The 26,813-nt window shown below is 16.9% G+C and overlaps 2 protein-coding genes across 2 annotated transcripts; one reads left to right on the forward strand and one right to left on the reverse strand.

The window, feature by feature from the left end:
• Positions 1-1,195: 1,195 nt before the first annotated feature.
• PGAL8A_00151300 (leucyl tRNA synthase, putative) lies at positions 1,196-5,059 on the forward strand (the record flags this gene model as incomplete). Its single annotated transcript, XM_028675057.1, has 1 exon — positions 1,196-5,059. One exon carries the CDS (start codon positions 1,196-1,198, stop codon positions 5,057-5,059), a length of 3,864 nt encoding a protein of 1,287 aa, XP_028526626.1.
• A 1,554-nt stretch (positions 5,060-6,613) lies between these two features.
• On the reverse strand, positions 6,614-13,150 carry ApiAP2 (transcription factor with AP2 domain(s), putative; the record flags this gene model as incomplete). Its single annotated transcript, XM_028675058.1, has 1 exon — positions 6,614-13,150. One exon carries the CDS (start codon positions 13,148-13,150, stop codon positions 6,614-6,616), a length of 6,537 nt encoding a protein of 2,178 aa, XP_028526627.1.
• Positions 13,151-26,813: the final 13,663 nt, after the last annotated feature.

Genomic DNA, 26,813 nt, shown 5'->3' on the forward strand with positions numbered 1-26,813 from the left:
TAAAAAAAAAAAAAATGTTGAAAAAAAAAAAAAAAAAAAAAAAAAAAAAAAAAGAATGTAAGATAAATAATTTAATTAAATTAATGCATTCAGAATTCTATAAATATAAGGAATAAAAATGAATTAAATAAAACTATTTTAAAGTCTTTTAAAAAAAAAGGATAATTAAATTAACCTTGAATTTTTTTTCTTGCTTTTAATATTGAAATACATTGTAAAAGATAATGATAGCCCTTAAGTAAAAACAAATGAAAATTGAAGATTATAACAAAAAAAAAAAAAAAAATATATACATTATAAATATATATATAAATAATATATATATATAATTTAAAATTGTGTATATACGACACAAATAAAAAAAAGGTATTTCTCTTTAAAATTGAAAAAAATGGCACGAAAAAGAAATTTATAAGTTAATAAAAAATTATGTAGCAAAAACAAAAATATAAAAAAATACGAAAATATTATTAAAAAAAACATATAAATATATACATCATGCAGAAAAAGCATAGAGTACGTAGATTAAAAAAAAAAAAAAATTGAAAAAAAAAAATGGAATAAAAAAAAGTAGAAAAAGGGAAATTATTACATAAGAATTAAAAAAAAAAATATAATAAAATAAAGTATAAATTTTAATTCTTTTAAATAATGTAAAAATAAAATAATAAATACTTTAATTTTTATAAAAAAAATTGTTTAATTTTTTGAAATCAGCATTTATGAAACTTTAACCTTATTTATTACACTTTTTTTTTGTTCATGCCTTTTTATTAAGTTTTATTTTTTAAACAAATTTTTCCAAAAATAATTTTTTTTTTTATTTCTTATATATACTATTCTAATATAAAGGGATATTTTTAAAGAAAATTTTGTGTTATAATTTTATAGGATTCTATATATTTTTATATTTATGTGAATATATTTTGAAGATATTTAGTGTTTTCTTTATATTTGTTTTGTTTTTTGTTATAATTAATTTATATATATATTTAAAATTAAGTTTTAAATTTAATTATTACTTGAATAATATTTTTGATATTTTGTCGCACTTTGTTACATATATATTTATTTATATTTATATCTATATCTAACTATATATATATAAATATATAGAAATAGATATAGATATATATATATATATATATAGATAGATATAGATATATATATATAGATATAAATTTTTAATTTAAAAATGGCACGTCGAATGAATATATTAAATATAGAAAAAAATATTCAAAATTTATGGAAAGAGCATAATATTTATGAAAGAGATTTTGTTGATAACAATGAAAAGAAATTTACAGGAAATTTTCCATACCCTTATATGAATGGATTACTACATATAGGTCATGCTTTTACCTTAAGTAAATTAGATTTTTTAGTTAGATATAAAAATATGATATGTGATAATGTGTTGTTACCTTTTTCATTTCACTGTACTGGTACACCAATTGTTGTATGTGCTGATAAATTAAAGAATGAGACAAAAAATATGGTAAATAGTGGAATAGAGAAAAATGAAATAAATAATAATGAAGAAAAAAAAAAAAAAGATGATGAAGAAAATAATAAAAAGAATATAGATGTAACTGTATTTAGATCAAATAAAAGTAAAGCTCAATCGAAAGGTTCTAATCAGACTACTCAATATGAAATTATGAAACAAATGAATATAACCGATGAAGAAATTTCCTTGTTTCAAAATCCGGAATATTGGTGTTATTATTTTTCTACTAAAGCTAAAGAACATTTAAATTCATTTGGTCTTTGTTGCGATTGGAGGAGATCATTTATTACTACTAATATTAATCCTTATTATGATAAATTTGTTAATTGGCAATTTAATAGATTATATAAAAAAAATCTCATATATTATGGAAGTAGAATTACTATATTTAGTAGAGTTAACAACCAAGCTTGTGCTGATCATGAAAGATCAGAAGGAGAAGGAGTGAAATGCCAGGAATATACATTAATTAAAATATATGTTCATGATAATAAAGAATTTTTTGACATTTTTATGAAAAATTTAAATTCTACTTCTACATTTGAAAAAGGAGAAGAATATTTAAAAGATCAAATTTTTGACGAAAAATTTTTTGAAAAGAAAAAAATCATTCTATTAGGAAGTACTCTAAAGCCAGAAACAGCTTATGGTCAAAATTACACTTTCATAAATCCAAATGAATATTATTATGTAACTTTTGGATTTGATAAGCAAATGCTACATTATGGAAACAAAAGTTACGTAAATAATATATTAAGCAAAGAAGAAATGGTAAAAAGATGTGAAAATATTTATATTTGTTCAGAAAATAGTTTATATAATTTGGCTTATCAAGGAATAATTCCATTAATGTTAATTGAAAATAAATGGACAAAAGAAAATAACAACAGTAATAATAATAAGTTTGATAAAATCAATAATCTTAATGATATTTTTATTTTAAGTAAGATAAAAGGAGAACATCTGATTGGTTTAAGAACATATACAAATTTATCCAAAATAAAAAATTTATATATTTTGCCTATGACTACTATTAAAATGAATATATCTACTGCTATTGTTCCTTGTGTATCAAGTGATAGTACAGATGACTATGCATGCTTAGAAGATATAAAAAAAAAAAAAAATTATTATTGTGAAAAATACAATATAAGAGAAGAATATTTAAACAATGAAAGTTTTTCTTGTATAGAATTACCAGATATTGGAACGAATAGTGGAAAATATTATTATGAGTTAGAAAAAATTTCTTCTTATAAGGATGCAAAATTGCAAAAAATTAAAGAAGTTTTATATAAAAAACAATACTTTGAAGGAATAATGAAAGTAGAACCTTATTATGGTATGAAAACATTCAACTGTAGAAAATTAGCAAAGCAATATATTATCAAAAACAATGAAGGATTTTTATATAGTGAACCAGAAGTTCTAGTAATAGACAGAAACAATGTGAAATGTATTGCAGCACTATGTAATCAGTGGTATATTAATTATGGAAATTTGGAATTTAAGAAGGATGTTTTAATACAATTAAAAAAGAGCAATTTTCAAACATATAATGATGTTTTATATAAACAATTACAGCATGTTATTTTTTGGCTTGATGATTGGTCTTGTAGTAGATCATACGGATTAGGTACACATATGCCCGATTTTAATAATGTTAAAATAAATTATTCAAATGATGAATCTTTTGAAAAAAAAATAAATAATCAATCTATAGAAGATGAAAAAGTAAATAATGCCATTAAAGGAAACAATACAAATGAAATAAAACTTACTTCTAATAAAATAAGTGAAGAAAACATGAAAAAAGAAAAAGAATTAATAGAAAGCTTGTCAGATTCAACTATATATATGGCTTACTACACTATAAGTCATTTCTTACAAGGTAGTGTAGATGGAAAAACTAGAGGTTTGTTAGATATTGATGCTAACGATATTAATGATGCATTTTTTGATTACGTTTTTGATATTAGTGATGATACAAGCAAAATAAATAAAAATATAACAAAAGAAAAACTACTTAAAATGAGAAGAGAATTTCAATATTGGTATCCATTTGATGTAAGAATATCGGGGAAGGATTTGATTTTCAATCATTTAACTATGGCTTTGTTTAATCATGTAGCTATATGGGGAAAAAAAGTTTATAATTCAAATAAAGAATATTTAGAAGAAAAAAGTATATTAGATAAACAAAATGAAATATTAAATGAAATAGAACAATTGGATTTAGATAATTATGAAACTATCAAATATTTTCCTAAATCATTTTTTTGCAATGGTCATGTATTAATTAATAAAGAAAAAATGTCTAAAAGTAAAGGAAATTTTATAACTATTGAAAAAAGTATATCTTTATATACAAGTGATGGTACAAGAATTGCCTTAGCTGATGCGGGTGATTCAATAGAAGATGCTAATTTTAACACAGACACAGCAAATAGCGCTATCATGAAATTATATAATTTAATAAATTTTTGTATAGAAACAAAAAATAATGTTTATATATTTAGATGTGGAGAAAAAACTTTTAATGATTTAATATTTGAAAATGAAATAAATTATTTAACCAATAAATGTAAAGAGTCTTATGAAAAATTGTTATTTCGAGATGTATTAAAATATGGTTTTTATGATATGCTTCTAAAAAGAGATACATACAGAATTATGTGTGATAAAATTCATATGCACAAAGAAACTGTTAATTTTTTTATTGAAAGAATTTGTATTATTATTAACCCAATTATACCACATGTAACTGAGCATATATGGACATATATTTTAAAAAAAGAAAAGTTTTTAATAAAGCAAAAATGGCCATCTAATGATAACACAAATTTTTCAATTGTTATGCATAAACAATATAATAATTTACTAAATGTTGTAGAAAATTTTCGAAAATCTTATGATAAAGTTATCAACAAGAATAATAAACAAAAAACAAAAAATAACCAAAACTACTCTAATGAAAAAAAGAATATAAAAAATAAAATGAATGATGAAAAAAATAATTCAAATGATATAGAAGAGAATAAAAACACAAAAAGGAATGATTCAGAAAATAATGAAAACGAAAACAATGAAGAGAATTGTAAAGAAGATGAAGAAGAGGGTATGAAATTCAAAGCAGTAGTTTATGTTGCAAGAGAATATAATGATACACAAAAAAAAATTATTGAAATTCTAAATAATATTATAAACATTAGTGAAGACAAAAAACTACCTGCAAATTATATAAATTTACTTGTACAAAATGATTATGTTAATAATCTTCCAAAAAATGAAAAGAAAGACATTCTAAGTTTTGCTACATTTTTAGTTAAAGACAATGTTACTTTAAATAATAATCAATATGAGTTAACTCTTCCATATGATGAAATTCAATTAATAAAAAAGAATGTTGATTTTATTAAAAGAAGTTTACATTTAGGAGATATTCAAGTTTTAGAAAATACTAAAAAGTGCGAAATTGATAATACAGATATTCATAAATTAGCTAATCCAGGAAATCCATCTATTTTTATACATAATATTGAATCGTAAAAAAAAAAAAAATAAAATAAAAAAAAATAAAAATAAAATAAATTAGAAAAATAAATAAAATAATTATAAAGTAAAAACATTATATAATAAAAAAAAAAGCATATTCAATATAAAAAAAGAACATTAAAAAAAAAAAAAAATTTTATGGAATAGATGATTATCAGTAATATTTAATAATCATCAAAATTTATTAAAAATCATACACTTATTCTTTAAATTAATATAACATATTAATTACTAATATAAATGCTTATTGTTAAAATAAAATATAATAGCATCCTTAAAAATAGAAAAATTTATCTATTTTTTAAAGTCACATACTTATTTATATTTTCTTTCTAATACAAATTTCCATTATGTCTACTTTGTTAATATTTTATTTTATTTTTTTTTTTTTTATATTTATATAAAATTTCATAATATAAGAAATTAATACATTTTATTTTATTTTATTTTATCATATTGCATTACGTTTTATTTAAATTCGAAAAAAGTGTAAATAAAAAAAAAAATTGAAATGTTTAACACGTATCATATTCTTTTTAATTTTTAATGAATTCATCAACATCCTAATTTTTACTAAGTGTTAAAAAAAAAAAAATTTCTATTAAAATAGTTCTTAGCAAAATTGAATTTTTGATAATAAAACAATTAGTTTCTTTATAAAAAATATAATAAAATATTTACAAAAATAAATTTTAGAAATATTATTTCTGTTTACTTTTTTCTGACGTTATAGAAATACAGTATATGTTTTATTACAACAATAACATATTAACTTATTTATATATTAATTTATTAAATATATACCCAGTATAAAAATAGATAAGTGAAATCATTTTCTTATTTTTTTTTTTTTTTTATGGTAATTAGGAATATTTTTTCAAGTTTTAATCTTTGTAAAAATTAAAAAAGTAAAATAAAATTAAGGAACAAAATAAAACTATGTAAAATGAACATAAGTGATAAGGGGAAGCGGTATTATATAATAAATGGTTTTTAATAATAAGTTTTAAAATCAATAAAAATGTAAAAATCAATTCTTAAAGTGTGTATATATATTATTAAAATTAAAACAATCAGTAGATTAAACAAATTTATCGCAAAAAAAAAAAAAAAAAAAAAAAAAAAAAAAAAAAACAGTTTTTTTTAAAAATTTACTCATTTTTTAAAATTAAAGAATTTTGCGAGTATTTAAAAAAAAATGTAAATTAATAAATATATTTTTTTTTTTTTATTTTGATATTTAAAAAAACAAAAAATTTTACATCAATCTATAAAGAAACTGTATACATTTTTTAACATAAAAAATTATAGAATTTTCCATGTTAAACAAATATAAATAAAATATATATATTTATATATATAATTATACGTACATATATATATATATGTATTACTTTTAAAAAGTACAATAGCATCGAAATAAAAATATATTGAATATATTATACATTAAAATTTATATATATGCTTGATATATTTGTTTTATAATTTTTTCTCTTTTTATATATTTTTTATTGGTATATTTTAGTATATTTAATTTTCGACATATGATTACTCGAAGTATATGTCTTTTTTATTGCATGAATTAAAATTTTTATTATTTTTAAATTGGTAAAATGATTTAAAGTAATCATTTATATTGCTTTCTTTTAAAAAATTAAGATTATCGATTACGTATGAATAGTCTTCAGTATTTAAAGGATTTTTATTTTTATATATATCTTTCTCTTCATTTATATTATTATGGCAGTTTAGGAATTTATTTTCTTTACATTTCATTTTTTTATTTATAGGAATGGATAATTTGTTTTTTATGCAATCTTCAATATTATCACTTATATTATTAATGGAATTATCAAGTGGTAAATTATTAAAATTGTTTCTGTTTCTTGATTTATTAAAATTTTGTTTTAGTGATTCATGATAGCATATGATGTTGCTTGTATTATTATTATTTCTATCATTATTTTCATTATCATCATTATTATTATCTCTATTATTATTATATTTTTTTCCTTTAACTTCTTTAATAAAATTTTTTATTAACTCAAAACTTTTTTCATTAATAATTAAATTTGATTTGTTATTAGCTTCGAGTTTATTTTGATGGCTGTTTTCAATTCCTTTTATTTCACTTCTCAAAAAGTTGTTAGATGTATTATTGTAATATAAGTTTTGATATTCTTTATTTAAATTGTTCTTTTTAAAAAGACAATTTCCAATTATATTATTTTCTTGTTTTTTTTCATTTTCATTACCCGATATAACACTATTATTTTCCTTGTTAGTGCTAATATTTTTTGTAGAATTGAATAATTCATTAAAAAAAATATTCATTATTCCTCCTTTTTTATTGTTAATGTGATTTTTGATGAATTTATTTATGTTATTTTCAATATCACGGTTTTTACTATATTTTATTTCTTCAACTTCATCTTTGTCTATTTTACAATTTTTTCTGTCAAAATTATGTATTTCTTTTATTTTCATTTTATTATCATCATATACTTTATTACTTTTATTACCATTAATATTGATATTTTCATCATTGTCATTTATTTCTTCATTGTCATTATAATTATTTTCCTCGTTAATATAAATATTTATTTTTTCTTTATTTTCAGTAATATCTTTTTTGTTATATTTTAAAGTGTCTTCACTACTATTAATTTTATAATTATTTATTTTATTATTCATTAAATTTTCATAATTTCTTTCATTTAATCTTTTGTCTTCATCTAAAATGAAAATTTTATTATAAAAATTGCAGTATTCACAGCATGTATTATTTTTATTTTCTTCTATTATATTCACTTTATTATTATTCTGATAAAGTTTAATATTGTCATCCTCTGTGCATTTATTTATTGTACATAAATTTTTGTTATGTATTTTAAACTCATCATTTACATTATCAATATAAGGACAGTAAAAACAGTTTGAATCATCTTTTCTTTCTGGTGTTACAACCTTCATGCTATCATTAAAAGAGTAAGGATTTATATGACTTAATTTATTGTTTTTTTGAAAAACTTCATTAATGTTATTTATTTTTTCATTGGAAGAGGTTTTATTTTTTTTACTAAAAACAGAATCTCTGTTTTCCTTTTTATTATTTGAATTGGTTTTAACGTTTTTAATGTTATTATTAAGTGTAAAAGAATCATTAGATGAGAACAATTTATTATTACAATTTTTATAATCACACTCACTGTTGTTATTAACTTTATTATTATTTTTAAAAAGTATTTTATTCATACAATCATATGATAAATTATCCAAGCAAAAGTTATCGTCATAATTATTATTTTCATTACAAGTTATATTATTTTTCTCCTTATAAAATATTTTTTTTTCTGTAGAATTTAATTTTGGAGATTTTTCCGAGAATGAATGAAGTATTTCACATGTTTCCATTAAATTTAGTTGTTTTTTTTTTAATTGATCTTTTAAATGATTTTCATCATTAACAACGTCTTTATTATATTCATTTTTTTTGTTAGATAAAGAACAACATAAACAATAGTTTTCATCTTGTAAAATCGAACATAAAGATGAAGTGTTTTTGCATAAACTTGGACATGTTGAAACGTTACTTAGTCTTTTTGTACTATTGCTGTTATTTCTGTTAAATATTAAGTTTCTTTGATTATTTGTGTGAGAATATGAATCATATGTTAAAATATCTGAATTATTTCTAATATTAAAAGAAGTGTTTTTGTTTATTTTACATTTGTTTGCGTAATAAATAGCATACAAATATGAATTATCTTCCTTTGAATTCTTATTACATGAATTATTATTCAATTTAAGACTATTTAAAACAGATTCCTTATTTAATAATTCCATAAATTTGTCATTAATGCTAGAATATTTTATTTTATCTAAATTGTCATTCTTGTTTTTTATATATATTGACTTCTTCAGTTCTATTAGAGAGTTATTATATTCATTAATCTCATTCTTATTGGATAACTTTTCTAAAATTAAAGAAGGATAATTTAAATTGTTATGAGATGTATTTTTAAAAATATTAGAATTATCTATGATATTTTTATTTTCATTAATAAAAATTTTGTTGTTATTATTCCCATTATATTTATTACTGTTATAACTACTATTACTTTGAAAATTATAAACAGTATTCATACTATTCTTGTCTGTTTTAAGGTTAATATTATTTATATAATTTTTATTTCTTTCATTATTTAATTCTTTATTATCGAAATCATAGATATGGTTATTATTTGATGTACCTATGTTATATAATTTATCTCCTTTAATTTTTATATCATCTTTTAATTTCTGCTTACTACATGTTTTTTTTGTTGCATTAATATTTTCTTTAATTATATTCTTATTGATACTTTTTAAAAAATGTTCTTTTTCATTATTTTCATTATTATTATCAATATTATTATTATTATAGATAACATCATTATTATTATCATTAACTTTATTGTAGATAGCAATGTTACTAATATCATTATTATCATTATTACTTTTATGATTAATATTATTAATAATATTCTTATTATTGTTATTACTGTTATTATTAGTAATAGTAAAAGTAGAATTATTATTAATATATGTATTAATATCGGTATTAGTATTAATATTAGTATTAATATTAGTACTACTATTAGTTTTATTGTTATTATTAATATTATTTTTATTATTCGTATTAGTGTCAGTTTTAATATTAGTATTACTATTACTACTAATGTTAGTTTTATTATTTATATTAGTATTAATATTATTATTACTAACATTGTTGTTACTTCTGTCATTATTATTATTATCATTATTATTACATTTATTGTTATTATTGCTATCAACGTCATAATCGTTATTATCATTATTGTTATTATTACAAAAATGATCATGAATATTATCATCACTATTAATAGGATGTTCCTCTATTTTTTTTCCATTTTTAAAATATTTTAAATATGTTTCTTCCTTATCTGCAAATAATTTATCTAAAAAACACTTATTTAACTTATTTAATACATCTTCTTTATTTTGTTTGCTATCGTAATTTTTTATAATATTTTTTATTTTATTAAGAAAGTTCTCATCCTTATAATTATTTAAAAAAAAATTATTAATTTTATTTATATCTGTATAAAATTCCTTTTTTTTTTCCTTACTTTCTTGCTTTGATTCTTCATCATCGTGCCACATTTTTTTTTTCTTTTTTTTTGTTAAAAGTTCTTGTAATTTACTTTCATTTATGTCACTAATGCTTAATCTTGACCTTTTTGTCTTTTCGGCAATGTATTTTCCGCATAATATCCATCTGAATAAAAATAAAACAGATATTTTTTTACTGGTTAAATAACCAAAACATTTACAAGAAATTGTTTTCAGTCTCATACTTCCTTTATATCTATATCGAACACGAAATTCTTGATTATGGGGATGAAAATGTGGTTGCCACATAGTATCAACAGCGTCGTAATTTATTTTTCTATTTTTCTGTTGCCTATTTTTTTTTTTATTTATCGTAAGTGAACTGTTTTTTTTTAATTCAAATTCCTTTTCTTTCTTTGCATTTTTTTCTGAAATAATTTCTTCTTCACTTGATTCTCCAAAACAAAATAATAATTCACTATTTTGAAATTCTTCATATTTTAATATATATTGATTTAAAAAAAATATTATTTTAATATAATTTTTTTTAGTTTTTATGTTTATTTTTGAAATATCAATATCATCATTTTCCATTATATAACTTATATGCTTTTGTATTTCTTCATTAATTATTTCATCCTCATTCATACTATTATTTTCATCATTATTACAAAATATTTCTTTTTTATCTAAATTCTGATTATCTATTTTATCTGTGTCTTTTAAATTATTTTTTTCATCCAATGTATTTTCATATCTCTTTTTTAATTCTATTTTTTCTATATGACAATTATTTATATTTTGTTCGTTGAAATTTTCGTTTAATTTTATCTCTTCTAAATTTTCTATAATTTCTATTTCTGGTGATATATTATTTTTGAATCTATTTTTTTCTTGTTTTATCATATATATTTCATCATTTTCTGAGCTTTTTTCATTTTTGTTTTTGTCATCATGCTCTTCCATTTTATCATAATTAATTATTTCTTTTTTAATAATATTCATTTTGTTTTTTTTATTTTCTTTATCATTATTTTTTTCAATATTTTCTGAATTATCTACTCTTTGTTCTATACATTTTATATTATTTTCTTTAGTATATCTCATTTCTATTTCTTCTTTGTGAAGTTCGTTAATTTTAAAGTAAACTTTGCTATTTTTTTCTTTATTTTCTTTTTCTTCTTTCTCTTTTATTATTTTATTATTATATGCATTGATTTGCTTTTCTTTTTTATTACAATAAATGCCCTCTTTTTCTTCATTTATCTTTGAAATTTCATTTGTTTTATCTCGAAAACTTTCAAAGAACTGCCTATTGCATTCTGTAAAACTTTTTTTTTTTTTTTTATAGCAATTCTCCATTTCATTTTTATTTTCTTTTCCATTTTCATTATCATTTTCTTCCTTTTCTTCTTTTTTCTCTTCCTTCATACATTTATGCAGATCATGGATATTATTTAATACATATTTTTTTTTGAAATAATTGCTTTCACATAACGACATACAATTCATTTCTTTCTTTTTACTTCTTTTATCTATTATAGAAGTTGAATAATTTATTTTATTTTTTAATTTACTTTGATTGATATCACTGTGTAGTTTATCTTGTTCGTTATTTTTTCTCTTATCCAATAAATCATGTTTGTTTTTATCTAAATAGTTAGAATTTTTATTGTTATCTTCATTCCAACTTATTTCTTCTTTTTTCTTTTTATTAAGATCTGTTTTTAAAGAATTTAAATAATTGTTGACATTATACATTAAATCTACCTGACTGTTAAATTTTTTTTTCTTTTTTTCTTCAGAAAAAAAATTTATTTCTAATTTTCCATTTTTACTATTTTTTTTAAAGTTTTCTAAATGATTTTCTCGATTATTAACAATTTCGTTTATATTTTCATTAGGAAGATTTTTTTGATCTAAATTTGTTTTTTCTTTGTTGTTTTTTTTTTTTGCATGTTCATATTGATTTTCATTAACGTCAATATATCCAATAATATTCTTATTTTCATTTAACAAATTAAATATATTAATGTTTTCTCTTTCCTTGTTATTACTGATAATCATCGTGGAACTTTTTTTTTTATTGTTTCTTTTTTTTATTTTATTTTTTTTTTTTTTTACTTTTTTTTTATTAAAAAGTTCGACATATATTTGTTCTTTTTTTAAATGAAGTGGAAAATTCTCACTTGCATAATCGTTTTTATGGAATGATAAATTTAAATTATTATTTTTTTTTTCCCAATTAATACATTTGGAAGCACTTAGTTTAAATAAATTATTAGTATCATCTATAGTTAAATTTTCTTTTTTAACTTTTTTATTATTTTCAATTTTTAGATAATTAAAATTATTATTTTTTTTTATTTTTAAATTTATATTTTTTTTTCTTTCTATATTTTTTAAATAATTGTTATCTAAAAGTTTATTATTTTCTATTTCGTTGCAATGAAAATCGAAATTTGTATTCTCAGTAAAATTTTCAGAATCATTTTTACCTTTTATCAAATTATCTTTGATATTCCCATAATTGTTATTATCTTTTATACTATTATCAATTGCATATTTTTTTAGAAATTTTTTTTTTTTTTTTTTAATATTTTTACTCTTAATGTTTATTTTTTTATGTAAGTGATACTTATTCAAAAAACCATTATAAACCATATTTTTTCTATTTTTATGCATATCGAGTAAATGCAATGTATTATTTTTTTTATTTCCTTGCTTACATGCGCGAAAATAACTCGTAACTTGATCTTTAACGTTTTTTGAATAATTATAATCCTTTATAGTGTTGATATCGCAATATTTATTAATTTCATTTGTAGTATTATTTTTTTCGATATTTTTGTTCAAGTCACATTTTTTATCATAATATTCATTATTCATAATTCTTTCATGATCATCATATATTATTTCATTTTTAAAAGTTTCACTAGTTTCTTTATTCATTAAAAACCAATTACTATTTAATAGAATATCATTTTTATATGCATTATTGTAATTGCTAAAACCTTTTTGAATTAAGTTAACAGATTTAACATTTTTTTTTTTTATCGAATATTCATTTTCAGAATTAGAACATATAACGTTTGATGTTACATTTTTGGATGTATTGTTTTTTTTGTCAAAATTATTATCATAATACAAATTGTTATTTTTCTGTAAGATCGAAAAATCTTCAGTGAAGTCCTTAATGCTACCTGATGATTTTTTTTTATCTTCAATTTTCAAATCTTCTTTTTTATTATCCAAATTCTACAAAAAAAAAATATATTAAAAGATATAAAGTAAAACAAATGAAAACTATATTGAAATAAATAAAAAATGTATTTTATTCATTCAAAACTTTTATATTTCAATGCATGTAAATAACAGCAGTATATTATAAAATGTCTATTAATTGCATGAAAAAAAAGAAATTTAGATATGTGGACATAAATATAAACATATATATATATATATATATATATAATTTTCTTTATTCCTTAAAACATATATATTCTTGTTAATTTTATTTTCTATTATTTTTATTTATACTAAAACAAAAGATGAATTAAGAAAGTTTTCCATTTTAATAAGATAAATAAAGAAAAAAAAATAAATATACAAATTAAAAAGAAATGTTACAGAAAAGTTTTTTTCACAAAAATTTCTTTTCATCAAATTTTTGTAATATTTGTCAATTTAAAAAATCTCTTCACATATCAAAAAAGGTTTAAGAAAAGAAAAAATAGTCTTCTTAAATTCTATAAGAGAATCAAAATATAGAAAAAAGCTATTTTGAGAAAACCTATATTTTTTTTTAAATATTTTTAAATAATATGTTACAGTTATATATCATACAAAATTATCTTCACATATACATATGTTTCTTTTATATTTAATAAAAAGATTATTGTTTTTTTTATACTAAAAATTTTTCATCTGTACTTTATCCACCTGCATCATTTTCTTTATATGCATATATATATTTACATGTAATATCGATTATGTAGACAAATATTTATTTATATACATATGTAATTTTTTTTTAATAATCCATATAGTTATTAGGCATAAAGGTTTAAAATCCTTTAAATTTTTTTTTTTTTCTTCTTTTTAAACAAGGTAAATAAAGTTAACAAAATAATTAAAAAGTTTTAGTTCTCATTTACAAAAGATATATATACATATATAAAATAACACAGTATATATATTAAAATATAAAGTATATAATTAATGTAATATTATTAGAGAAAATTAATAAGGTAAACTATTAAAAGATTATATTAACAATATTTACACATTAACAAGAAAAAAAAAAAAAGATAAAATAAAACAAAATAAGTCAATTTGTTTTAAAGCTGTTTTATACAAGCGTTACCTTTTATTTATATTTAAATTTAATTATAAAAATAAACATATTATGAATACATACATACATAAAAATATATATATATATATATATATGTTTATAAATATATTATATATATAAATATATAATATTTATAAGTTGACAAATATGAAATTTGAAATTTCATTAAAAAATATATATATATTATTAATAAAATGTATATTAAAATTATAAAGAATAAAAAATTTCTTTAAATGTACTGTATAAATGTATTTATTTGATATATATAAAAGTTATTAGCTAAAAAAAGATCAATTGTAGGATTATCACAGATAACTAAAACAAGTAATATTTTTTTAGTTAATATATTATGTCTTTATATTAAAATAAAAAATTTTACAATTATTAAAAACAAGTATTTTATATAATACTAAAAAAAAACATGATAAATTAAAAATAGAATGAAATGAATTAATTCTTTCCTAATTTTTACAAATGAAAATCCCCAGCTTATTTTAAATATGAAAGCATAAATACTTTTGAACGTACATAAGACCTTTCATAAAAAGAAACATTATATTATTTATAATAAAAAATTTTTAGCATAAAATGAAAGAAATGTAATTTTATTTATATTTTCTTTGAAATTATTAAACAATATTTAAGAAGAAAAAAAAAAAGTGATTTCCCAGTATATGTTCTATTTACAAATGAATGATATTTAGTTTATATAAAAAAAAAAAAAAAAAATCATATCATTTTAAATGATAAAATTAACTAATCAAAATAATATAAAATCAAATATATATATATATATACATATATATATATGTATATATATATATATATATGTATATATATATATATATATATATTCTTTTTATAAAAATAAAACAATCATATTATAATGTTTTATGTTTTAAATTAAATGTTATTACAATATAAATGAAATATCATAAATTGTTCATTAATCTCTTTATGCATGCTGTATTTAATGAGACAAAAAAATAGAAAAAAAGATAGAAAAAAACAAAATAAAGTTAATAAGCTAAGGAAAGAAAGAATGTAATCGCAGTTTTATGGAGGTCATTTCAAATGGTGGGATAATATAAATCAACTAAAAACAATATAGAAATGATAATTTTTATTGTTATAATTGTTACAATAATTCTATGCTTATGAAAAATATAATGAAAAATGAATATGTTTTTTTTTGTATGTATAGATGAAAAGTATATTATTAAAAAGATAAAAACAATAAAAAAAAAAAAAAAATATTTTATGTTATTATTTAATTGAAGAAAAATGGTTTAATTAAATGTATTTTAAATGAAATGTGAAAGGGAAAAAATGGAAGAAAGTAGAATAAAATTCAATAGGACAACATAAGCATATATGTAAATTTATATATAGTGTAAACAAAAGCACAAAAAATAAATAAAAATAAAGTTTTTATATTTCTATAAAGAAAAAAATATATCTCCATATCTCTCTTTTATAAAATATAAACAAACTGTACATAACTAAATTTTTTTTTATAACTTGTTTAGAAATAAAATTAGTTATACATTGGAATTATATATATAATGTTAAGAATTAAACTATATATAAACTTAAATATCAAATAAAATTTGTTTATATTTTTTTTTCTTTTTTAAGATTTTATTAAGCATTAAAATATTAAATATACATGAAACTATAATTAAGTGATTTTTTCTAAATAAAATTAAAAAAAAAATTATATTAATATACACTTTTCTATGAAGTAAAATAAAAAATAAAAAAATCTTGTTTCAACTAATAAGGTAGCAATTTTTATAGACAAAAAAAAAAAATTTAAATCAGAAGTATTATTTTAATGTCACTTTATAATATATTAGATATTATATATAAAAAAATCATCATAAAAAAAAAAAGATGAGAATAAATTTCTACACAAACAAAAAAAAAAAAAAAAAAAAAAAAAAAAAATGAAATAAATAAATTTATACATTAATCATTAGGATAAGAATTAATTGAAGCTGCGAAAATTTGAAAAAGAAAAATTATAGACATTATATATATCATTATTCTGTAAATGAGACATCGAAAGGCCTTGTGAACATTAAATTGAATAGCAATAAAAAAAAAAAAAAATAAATACAAATATATTAATATCCCTTTTTATTATTTATAATTACATTGTTCTAAAGTTTTCATTTTTTAACTCCTTTTTTTTTTTTTTTTTTTTTTTTTTTTTTTTTTTTTTTTTTTTTTGTTGTTGTATTATTAATCCTTATATAAACTTTAGCCCTTTTTTTTTTCTTTTTTGTTGTTGTTGTATTATAAATTCTTTTATAAATTTAACTTCTTTTTTTTTTTTTTTTTTATAAGGATTGATTGAAAGATACATATTAATGTTATTTTATTTTTTTAGCTGATAAATTACATGCAGTAAAAAAAAAAAAAAGGGAGATCTTTATATGAATAATAAGAAATAAATATAATTAAACCAAGAAAATGCCCTAGAATTTTCTATGAAATGTTATAACCTTTTTTTTTTATTTAAATAAAAAAATTTTAATTTTCGAAATGCAGAAGTTAAAATTGAGTTGTATATTGAATTACATTTTTTTTTTTTAAATTGAACATATTTAGTTATTTTCTGCTTTTTCCTAATATAAAAAAAAAAAAATTATACATTACTTACAACATAGGATAAGACAAAAAAATCTCAAAATAACGAAAAATATATGTGTTGTAGGTAAAAAAAAAATGTAATATATATCAAAAAAGTTTATGCATGTTTAATCATTTACCCTTATTCATTAAAAAAGGATATTTCTTTATTAATTATTTTTTTAAATTTTGATCTTTTTTTTTCCTTTTTTATTTAATACTTAAAAAGTGAAAAACATAAAAATTTATGAAGGAAAAAATAATTTTTATTTATTTATTTGATTTGCTATGCTTTTGTTTATTTACTTAAATATATTAATTTAATTTACCTATTTTGTTTATCTTATTTTATTTTAGTTATCTTATTCATTTAGCTTTATTTAATCTTTTTAAAATGTAAATATATCTTTCATGCACACGTTTTTTTATAAATCTCTGAAGACAATATACCTTAAAAATTGACAAGTATTAAAACTTTCATTGAGAATTAAATGTTACTATTTTATTAATTTGTTTATTTTTATTCTTTCAAATCAATAATTATATTATAATAAAAAATATATCAAAATTTCTGATAAATCTGAAATACAAAAGGAAATTTGTCATTTTTATGAACAGAGGTAAACATATTAAGTTATACTATCCATATTACCAATATTTATATTAACTTCCATTTTTTTTTAAATTTTTACATAATCTGCAAATTAATTAATTTATGAAGGAATAATTCTCTTCAAGAAATAAAATATAATTCTTTTTTTTTTTGATTTTTTCTTGTTTTTTTAAAAATTTTGTTGTCGAATCAACCAAATTATTGTTTATGAAGAAGTGTTCCTAATTTCATTGGATTATTGTATCTTTTTATTTTTAGATTTTTCTATTTCCATTTAAGTTCTCTATAATTTTTAGATTCAGAAAATAAAAAGAATATAATGAAATTACTAGTATGTTATAATTGTCATTATTATCCTCCAAAAGAAAAAAATATCAACGAAAAAAAAATTCCTATAAGGTTATTTAAAAATATAGGAAAGATTAAAAATGTATAAAAAATAATTTTAATTTATAAATATGGAAAAAACAAAAATAACATTATAAATACTTCAACTTTTTCCTTAAAAATATTTAAAAAATTAAAAATAAAATTTTTATATACTGGATATATTTTATATTGAATTTAATTACAATTATAAATAATAATTTAATTCATAAAAAAATTAAAAAATTTTATTAAATATATTTACATATTCTTATTAGTATTTTATTTTATATATATAATTTTGTTTGAATTATTATTTTTATAAATAAATAAAATTTTTAAATAAAATAATATATAAAATACAGACAGATAATTTTGCATGCTAATATATATTATTCTTTTATAGAAATAACAAAAAAAAATTCACAAATTAGTTAATGATAGGTTGACATTATTATGTAATAGTTCAACATACAAATTAAAATTTTTTTTTTTGAAATGAATACTTATATGTATATAAATTATAAAATATAATAAAAAAAAAAAAAAATTCAAAGTTCATATATAACAATGAAAAAATAGGGGTTATATTAAAAGAGGAATTTATTCTTTTTTTTCTAATGAAAATTTAATTTATAAAAAAAAAAAAAATTTAAGCTTTTTTATTTTTGAAAATAAAAATATATAATAGTAAATATAATTATATAAAAATCTTAAATTTTATTGTATATATTTTTATATTAATTTTACAACTGAACATTATTTTTATGCACTAAAATATTCTTCTTACATATATAGACATTAGAAGACTTTAGATTTATTGATTTTTAATTAACAAAAGAATTTTAATTCTATAAGTTATTCTGAAGTTCATTATGCTTACAAAATAAAGTATGATTCATCAAATGAGTAGATATTTCACAATTTATGGATTATTTAAAAGTTTTAAATATATTAAAAAAATATAAGAAAATAAATAAGTGTTCACGTAAAAACAGAATATTAAATATATATTTCAAAAAAAAAAAGTGTATGTGAAATTTTTTACAAAGAAAATAAAAAAATTTAAATAATTCCAAAATGTTTTAGTATAACCTTTAATTTATAATATAGGATATTTAATTTTTTATTCAATAGACAACTTTTGAAAACATTTTTCAAAATATACATATGGTTTTTTTCTTGAGTAAATTTATACATGATATTAATGAAAAATTTATATTATTATAATTACAGAAATCTTAATATCCTAAGTTGACTGTTATATTTTCTTAAATATAATGATTTAACTATAAGACTCATCATAAATAATTATTATTTAAATTATTAAAAAAAAAAAAGATAATATTAACTAAATCTCCTTACTGAGATATTTAGAAGTATATTTATAGTAATATCGTTTGAATGCACGATTTTTTTTTTTTTTTTTATGAAACAAATATAACTTTCCTTTTTATAATATCATATAAACTCACAAGCATCTAACTTATAGCATATATTTTTGAATAAATAACTACAAAATATAATGAATTACATAATTTTTAATAAATACAATAATATTAATATGGATTAAAAAATAGAGAATAATTTTAATAAATATACAAAGCAATAATGGTAATATAAATTCTCAGAAATTAATTTAATATATTATATATCCATTATATACAGAATTATTTAAAAATTTATAATCTCTTTTATATGAAAAAAATAATAAAAATAATTAAAATAGTACAAAGTATATAATGGATTTTCTTTTTGTTTTTTTATATTATTTATAATATATATATGTAAATATAAAAAAAATTATCATTTTTTTTTTTTTTTTATTATAGAAAACTAATAATATTTTCATAACCCTGGAAAGTATTTTTCTTTTTATCTACCCATTCATCTATCCATTTATCTATCCATTTATCCATCTATTTATCTATATATATATATACATATATACATAAAACATTTTTTATTTAAATATCAATTTTTTAAAATATAAAATTTAAAAAATATTTAAAAATATATATATATATGTTAATCCTATTATTATAAAATTTCAGAAATTATTCAAGATATTGATAAAACTAAAATTTATCTTTTTTTGTCAAAGAAGAATAATAATTCTTTTTCACTAATTTTACATCTACAAAAAAAAAAAAAAAAAATAAAAGGGGAAACAAAAAAATGAAGCTAAATTATAATAATAATAATCAAAGATGTTATAACAAGAATGATTTAGATTGTGTTTTTTAAAGTGCTATTAATTTATTCTAAGATATGAAATGTAATTTTCTCCTAATGCATATAAATCGAAAACATTAAATTTCTCAAATTATTCCGTATCATATGTAAATTTTAAAAAATAAAACACATGGTAAATTTTAATAACTTTTTCTTCATTATTTTTAATATTATATGATAATATATGTATTAAATAAATTCCAAAAAATTTAAATAATATTACATGTATTAAGTTTGCATACTTGTTATTTTGTAAATAATTTTAATTTTTTATATACTTTTCTGATAAAAATTTATCTAAAACTTGGAAAAGTTTAAGAGAAAATGTATATTTAAATAAACTATTAATCAAATTGTATAAATAGCGTTCTGTTTTTATATTCATGATGTAGAAATATCCATATATGTTTTCTATTTTTTTTAACATTTTATATAATGTGTATATTAAAAAAAGAGAATTTTATAAATAAAAGGTTTTATAGTGAAATTAAATCATTTATATTATATATTATATATATATATATATATAAAATATAATCTTAATTTATTAAATCTTTTTTTATTAGGATTTTGACATATTTTTAATTCAAAAGAATTAGTATATAGGATTTAAAAAAAATAATTGTAAAAAATGAATACCTAATTTATTTAAAGAATTGAAAAAAACAAATTAAAAATATGTAAGTCTATATATATATATATATATATATATATATATATATATATATATATATATATATATATATATAAATATATATATATATATATATATTACACTTAAGACGAACATAAGAAATATAAAATAAAAAAAAAAAGAATGATGATATTATTGATAAATAAAAAAATATTTACAACAAAAAAAGTAATTTTTAAAATTTTATAACTTCTATTTTAATATTTTTCTTTCCAATTAATTTAAAAATTATTTATCAAAGGTTTATAAAAAATAAAGCTTTGAATACAATAAGTAAACCATATAGTATTATATTTTAAGTATTTTTTTTTTTTTTCAGTATTCTTTTTTAATGCATGTTTTTTTCATGCTATATTTTTTTATTATATTTTTGAATTTTTTTATTTTTTCTCACATATGGGAGTTCCTTTTTATAATATTCACTTACTTATGAAGTTGAAATATGGCTTTATTCTTTAGTTTATAAAAATTATTTCAATTATGAAAATTTTGCTTATATTATTTTCACATGTTTCATCTAATAAAATTATTCATGTTTTTCTTTATATTTATATTATGCCTTTCAACAATTATTTATTACACAAAAATATTACCTATATCACTGAGGTTTTGTTACTGATGTTTTCCTCATGCATTTTTATGGTGCTTAATGTTTTTTTAAAAATAAATTCATTCAAAAATTCTTAAATTAGTCTTTTTAATTATACATATTTTTTAAATGAATTTTATGATCACATATATTATTTATATATATAATATATTAAATGATGATGAAATACATTACATTTTTTTAAATGAAGGCTTTTCTTATCTAAAAAAAATGATTTCATCATTTTTATGTTCATATATATATTTGATGTATATTTTTAATTTTACATTTATATAATTTATAAAAGAGTACAAATGGTTGAAAATATAATTTTTTTTTTTTTTTTTTTTTTTTTTTATATTTATTTGTTTGTACATATCTCCTACATAATCTTGGAACATCATAGTACTTTTAAAAGTAATAAATTTTTTGTTAATATTAAGATTGAATATTTAAAAAAAAAGGTTTTTCTTAATAGTATTATTTTCTGAAATATGCATGATAATATAATTTAAAAAGAAATTTTTGTTTTTATAAACATTATGTTTTAAAATAGAATTTTTATTCAAACCTAAGTAATCTTTATTAAAAGAAAAAGGATTTTATAAAAAGAAGTAAACTCTTTTTATATATCATATACGTCTAATTTATTAGTTAAAATATTCTAAAAAAAAAATATTTATCTATATAACAAATTATCTTTTTAGTTAAATTATATGAATTTTTATTAACATAGTGTGATAAAAAAACATCTTACAATAAAAGGGGAATTGCAAATTAATGTATTAGATATTTTTCTAATAAAATTATTTATATGTTTCTTTAAAAATTAATTGATTTTTTATATTTTTAGAATTATAAAAAATTTTATAATGTTTTTTCTTTTTACATAAATATTATATTATAAAATATTCTTCTTCATTTAAATTCTATTTCATCAGATTATTTGAATTTGGTTTTACTTTTCTTTTTGGATTAATTAAACTTGAATACACCTAAATGCTTATTTTCCTGTTTTTTCTTACTCTTTTTTTTGTATATTTTTAATAAATATTCTGTACATATTATTTTTCCTTAAAGGTATCCTAAATATATAATTTTTTTTAATACATTATTATTATTATTTCTATAAATTATTTTTTTTATTAAGTTTATAAGATAAAATATTTTGGAAAATTTTTTTTCTACAAGTATTTATTTTTTAAAATAGTGTAATCAATAATATATATCCACAATCCTAAAGAAGCAAGAATAAGTAAAAAAAAAAAATAGAACTTATTTACTTTTTTCAAAGATAGTTTCATATCAGTGACCACACTCATATATTTATTATAAAATCGTTTTAGAATGATTAACTACAATTACTTTTCAAATATTTCTTAATTTAATCATTTTTCAAATTTCTCAATTTAATATAAAAAATTTTTTTTTTTCTAAATGTGTAATTGAATGAATTGAAAAATGAAAGATATTCATTACTAAAAGTTTTCTTTTTATTATATAAATTTAAAATGTAAATAGTTTTTTCTTTTTTTTTTTTTTTCCATTAAATTTTCATTATGAATATTTTTTTTATAGTTGTGTTATCATAACACAGTTACGTCATTATTAACATGGAACATTTAAATATTTATTTTTTATAATATTATTTTATATATAGAGGAATGTTTATCTTTCTAATATCTTATAATTACATGGAATTTTATATCTTCTTTATGTATCTCTTTTTACATATATTAACTAACAAAAGTACTATTATATGTCTATTTATTTAGTAAATTTGTCTATTATAACTATATTGCATGCTAAAATAATAGAGATTATTAAATGTTTCAATTTTTTTGTGGGATAAAAAAATTTAGTTGATTTTTTACTTAACTTTTATAGCATTGTATTCTAGAAAAAATAATTTTTTTTTTTTTTTTATTTTGTACCTTATAGATTTTTAAAATAGGAAAAATTTGTTTTTGATAATATAAATACTTATGGAAGTCAAAAAGAAAAACACAATTTTATATTTCTTTTTATAATTTATGAAAATTTTTATCATTAATATATTTTTTTATAATAAATTTTCTTTTTATATAATTCTACATCTAGTACTTCTGAAATAAATTTTTCATAAAAACAAAAAGGTGTTGATTTATTTTTATATCACTATATAATTCATGAAATTTCCTTTTTATTGATATATAAGTATATTTCAAAATGACAAAAAATGTTTTTTAATTCATTTTTATAATTGAATTAATATTATGAAGTAATATGTTTTTTTTTAATTATACACAGGATAATAAATAAAACATCTTGTAAAGATAATGTGAAATTTCTGGAATTATTATTATATTAACTATAATTAAATTTGTTCATTTCTCTATAAATTATTTGGAAATATGTAAACAAATGAAGTGAAGAAAGAAAAATGATAATTGTAATATTTATCTTAACATTTTCAAAACAAAATAACTGTTAATAATCATTTAATACCTTTACATAATATTCTTTTAATCACAAATATAAGAAGTTTTTTCTTTTGTATAATTTTTTACACAATATAAGAAAACACAACATATTTGACTAATTATAGATTCCTCTTTTTTTTAGTAAATTATTTTCAATTTTATAATTATTTTTGTTATATTTTAACATTTGTTTTTCTATAATTAAAATATTTTTTATTTTTCCTTATATTTACTGAAATATATTTCTTTAGAAAAAATTAGTTTTTTTTTAATAATGTTATTATTTATTATGGAATTCATTTCTATTTTTTTTTTTTTTTTTTTAGTAATTATTTATATAAATATTTTTTTTTCCTTGATTACTTTTTTGTAAAGTAATACTAATATCTTATTAAAACATATGGTTATCTCTAAACTATATATAAACACTCATCCTCTTCTTCATATCTTATTATTTTATCTATAGACGAAATATATAAATATACATAATTAGACTTATTTCTTTTTATTTTTTCTAACTATGAAGTTGAATTTCAGATTTTTTTTTTTTTTTTTTTTGAACTAGTTTTAATTGTATATAATTTATTAAAAATTAAAGAAAAAATTTTGATTGGTATATTATCATGAATATTACAATTTTTATTTTTTATTTTTGCACGGTTTATTTTTTATACTATTCTTTATTTTTATTATGTTAATCTTTTCTAACGTTAGAATTAATTTTTTTAGTAGGAATTTAAGTAATAGAACTTGTAAAAAGTTGCAATGTCTTTTATATTTCTATCATCATTTATAGAACTTTTTTTTTTTTATTCCTTTACTTAAATATATTACGAGTTTATTTTATGATTATTGCACTCACTTATTTTAATTTTAATTAATAGGACTGGTTGATTTAATTTTTCTTTTTCTTATTTTTGTTTGAAGAATTATTAATATTATTATTAAAATGTTTCATTTAATTATAATAATTCATATACAATATATAGCTTTTATTAAATGAATTAAAATTCATAGCATAACTATTTATATATAAATAAGCATAATAAAATTTATCAAATTTTAGATTTGTTATATATGTTATTATCATCAAATTTTATTCTTGTAAGTATTATTATAGTTTCTATTTTCATTTAATTTATCTTCTACAATTTTAGTCTTATAATATATGCTAAATTCATTTTCCTTATAAATTTTTTACTATTATAGAATTATGCAATTTTTTAGAGATAAAAAAAAAAAAAAATAATTTCTCTATATATTCATTAAAAATTTCGTAAATTAAATATTCTTGTTTTCCTTTTTTTTCAAATATTTGTTGTCTTCGTTATTGTAAAGAAATCTAGTAATATCATCTTTTGTTCTATTTTTTTATTTATCTCTATTTGAATTCCAAAACTTTTAATGTAACTATTTATTTTAGGAAAGAAATTTGATATAATTTTTTTAAGATTGTAAAAATATAGTAAATATTTTGTAATTTTGTTTTTCATTTCTGTTAATTGTTTTAAAGAATAATATAAATTATGAATAAAACTTATATTTTTATGTCTATATGACTATAATATTTTGTTATGTTCATTAAGAAATTTATAAATAACACATTTTTTTTTTTATTAAGTAATGATATTTTGATTAGTAACATAAATATTTAAATTATTATCTTTAAATATCCTAATTTTTTTTATTTTTAATATGGATAAAAAACTATTTTATTTTTTACTAAGATAAAAGGTTAATTTGTTAATTATCCTTAAATTCTTTAACCATTGTGATGCTTTTAATGATTAATTAAAAAACATTAAAATATTTTATACAATTAATGTTATAAATTATATTAATGTTATCATTACTAAAAATGTTGTTATTCCCATTTCCTAATTTATCATATATATAGAAATTATGTTACTTTATTTTTTTTATTATCTATCAAAATTTTATTTAATCTTAAAATGATTTCCATATATTTGTGAAATAATACTTTTATATTTTTATCAAAAAATTAAAAATGATAAATAAAATTTAAAAGAAAAAATTATAATAAAGATCAATAATTTTATGATTATCTCAATAGCCTTCTATTTTTTTTCATCTATTTTAAAATTTCTTATAATTTTATGACTGTATATTTTTTTTTTTTCTTTTATTCCTTTCTATTATTTTATTAAATTTGTAAAAAAAAAAATTTTTTTTTTTTTATAATTTGTTCTTAAAACAGAAATGTAAAAAGAAGAAATCAAGACTTACGTTTGAACAATTAATTTTCTTCTCTTTTTAACTAGATGCTATTGATCTTTATATTTTTTTCATCTATTAATTTTACTTATCATTATATATTGAATTTACTTTATTTTTATTCTCTTATTATTTAAGGATTTTTGTCTGCTTATTTTTTCATTTTTTGCTATAGTTTCTTTTTCACTTCATATATTTTTTCTATTGATTTACTCATATATATCCTAAAATTATACTTGTTCATTTTAAATACAACTTTCTATTTTTATATTATTTTCTAGCTTATTATTTCATATATTATATATTTAAAACCTTTTTATGATTTTTATTTTTATTCTTCATTATTTTATCTATGGTTATAATTTTTGTATTGATAGACCTTTTTTTTTTTTTTTTTTTTTTTTTTTTTTTTTTTTTTTTTTTAATT

Source organism: Plasmodium gallinaceum (assembly GCF_900005855.1).
Source record: "Plasmodium gallinaceum strain 8A genome assembly, contig: PGAL8A_v1_65, whole genome shotgun sequence".
Taxonomy (NCBI): domain Eukaryota; phylum Apicomplexa; class Aconoidasida; order Haemosporida; family Plasmodiidae; genus Plasmodium; species Plasmodium gallinaceum.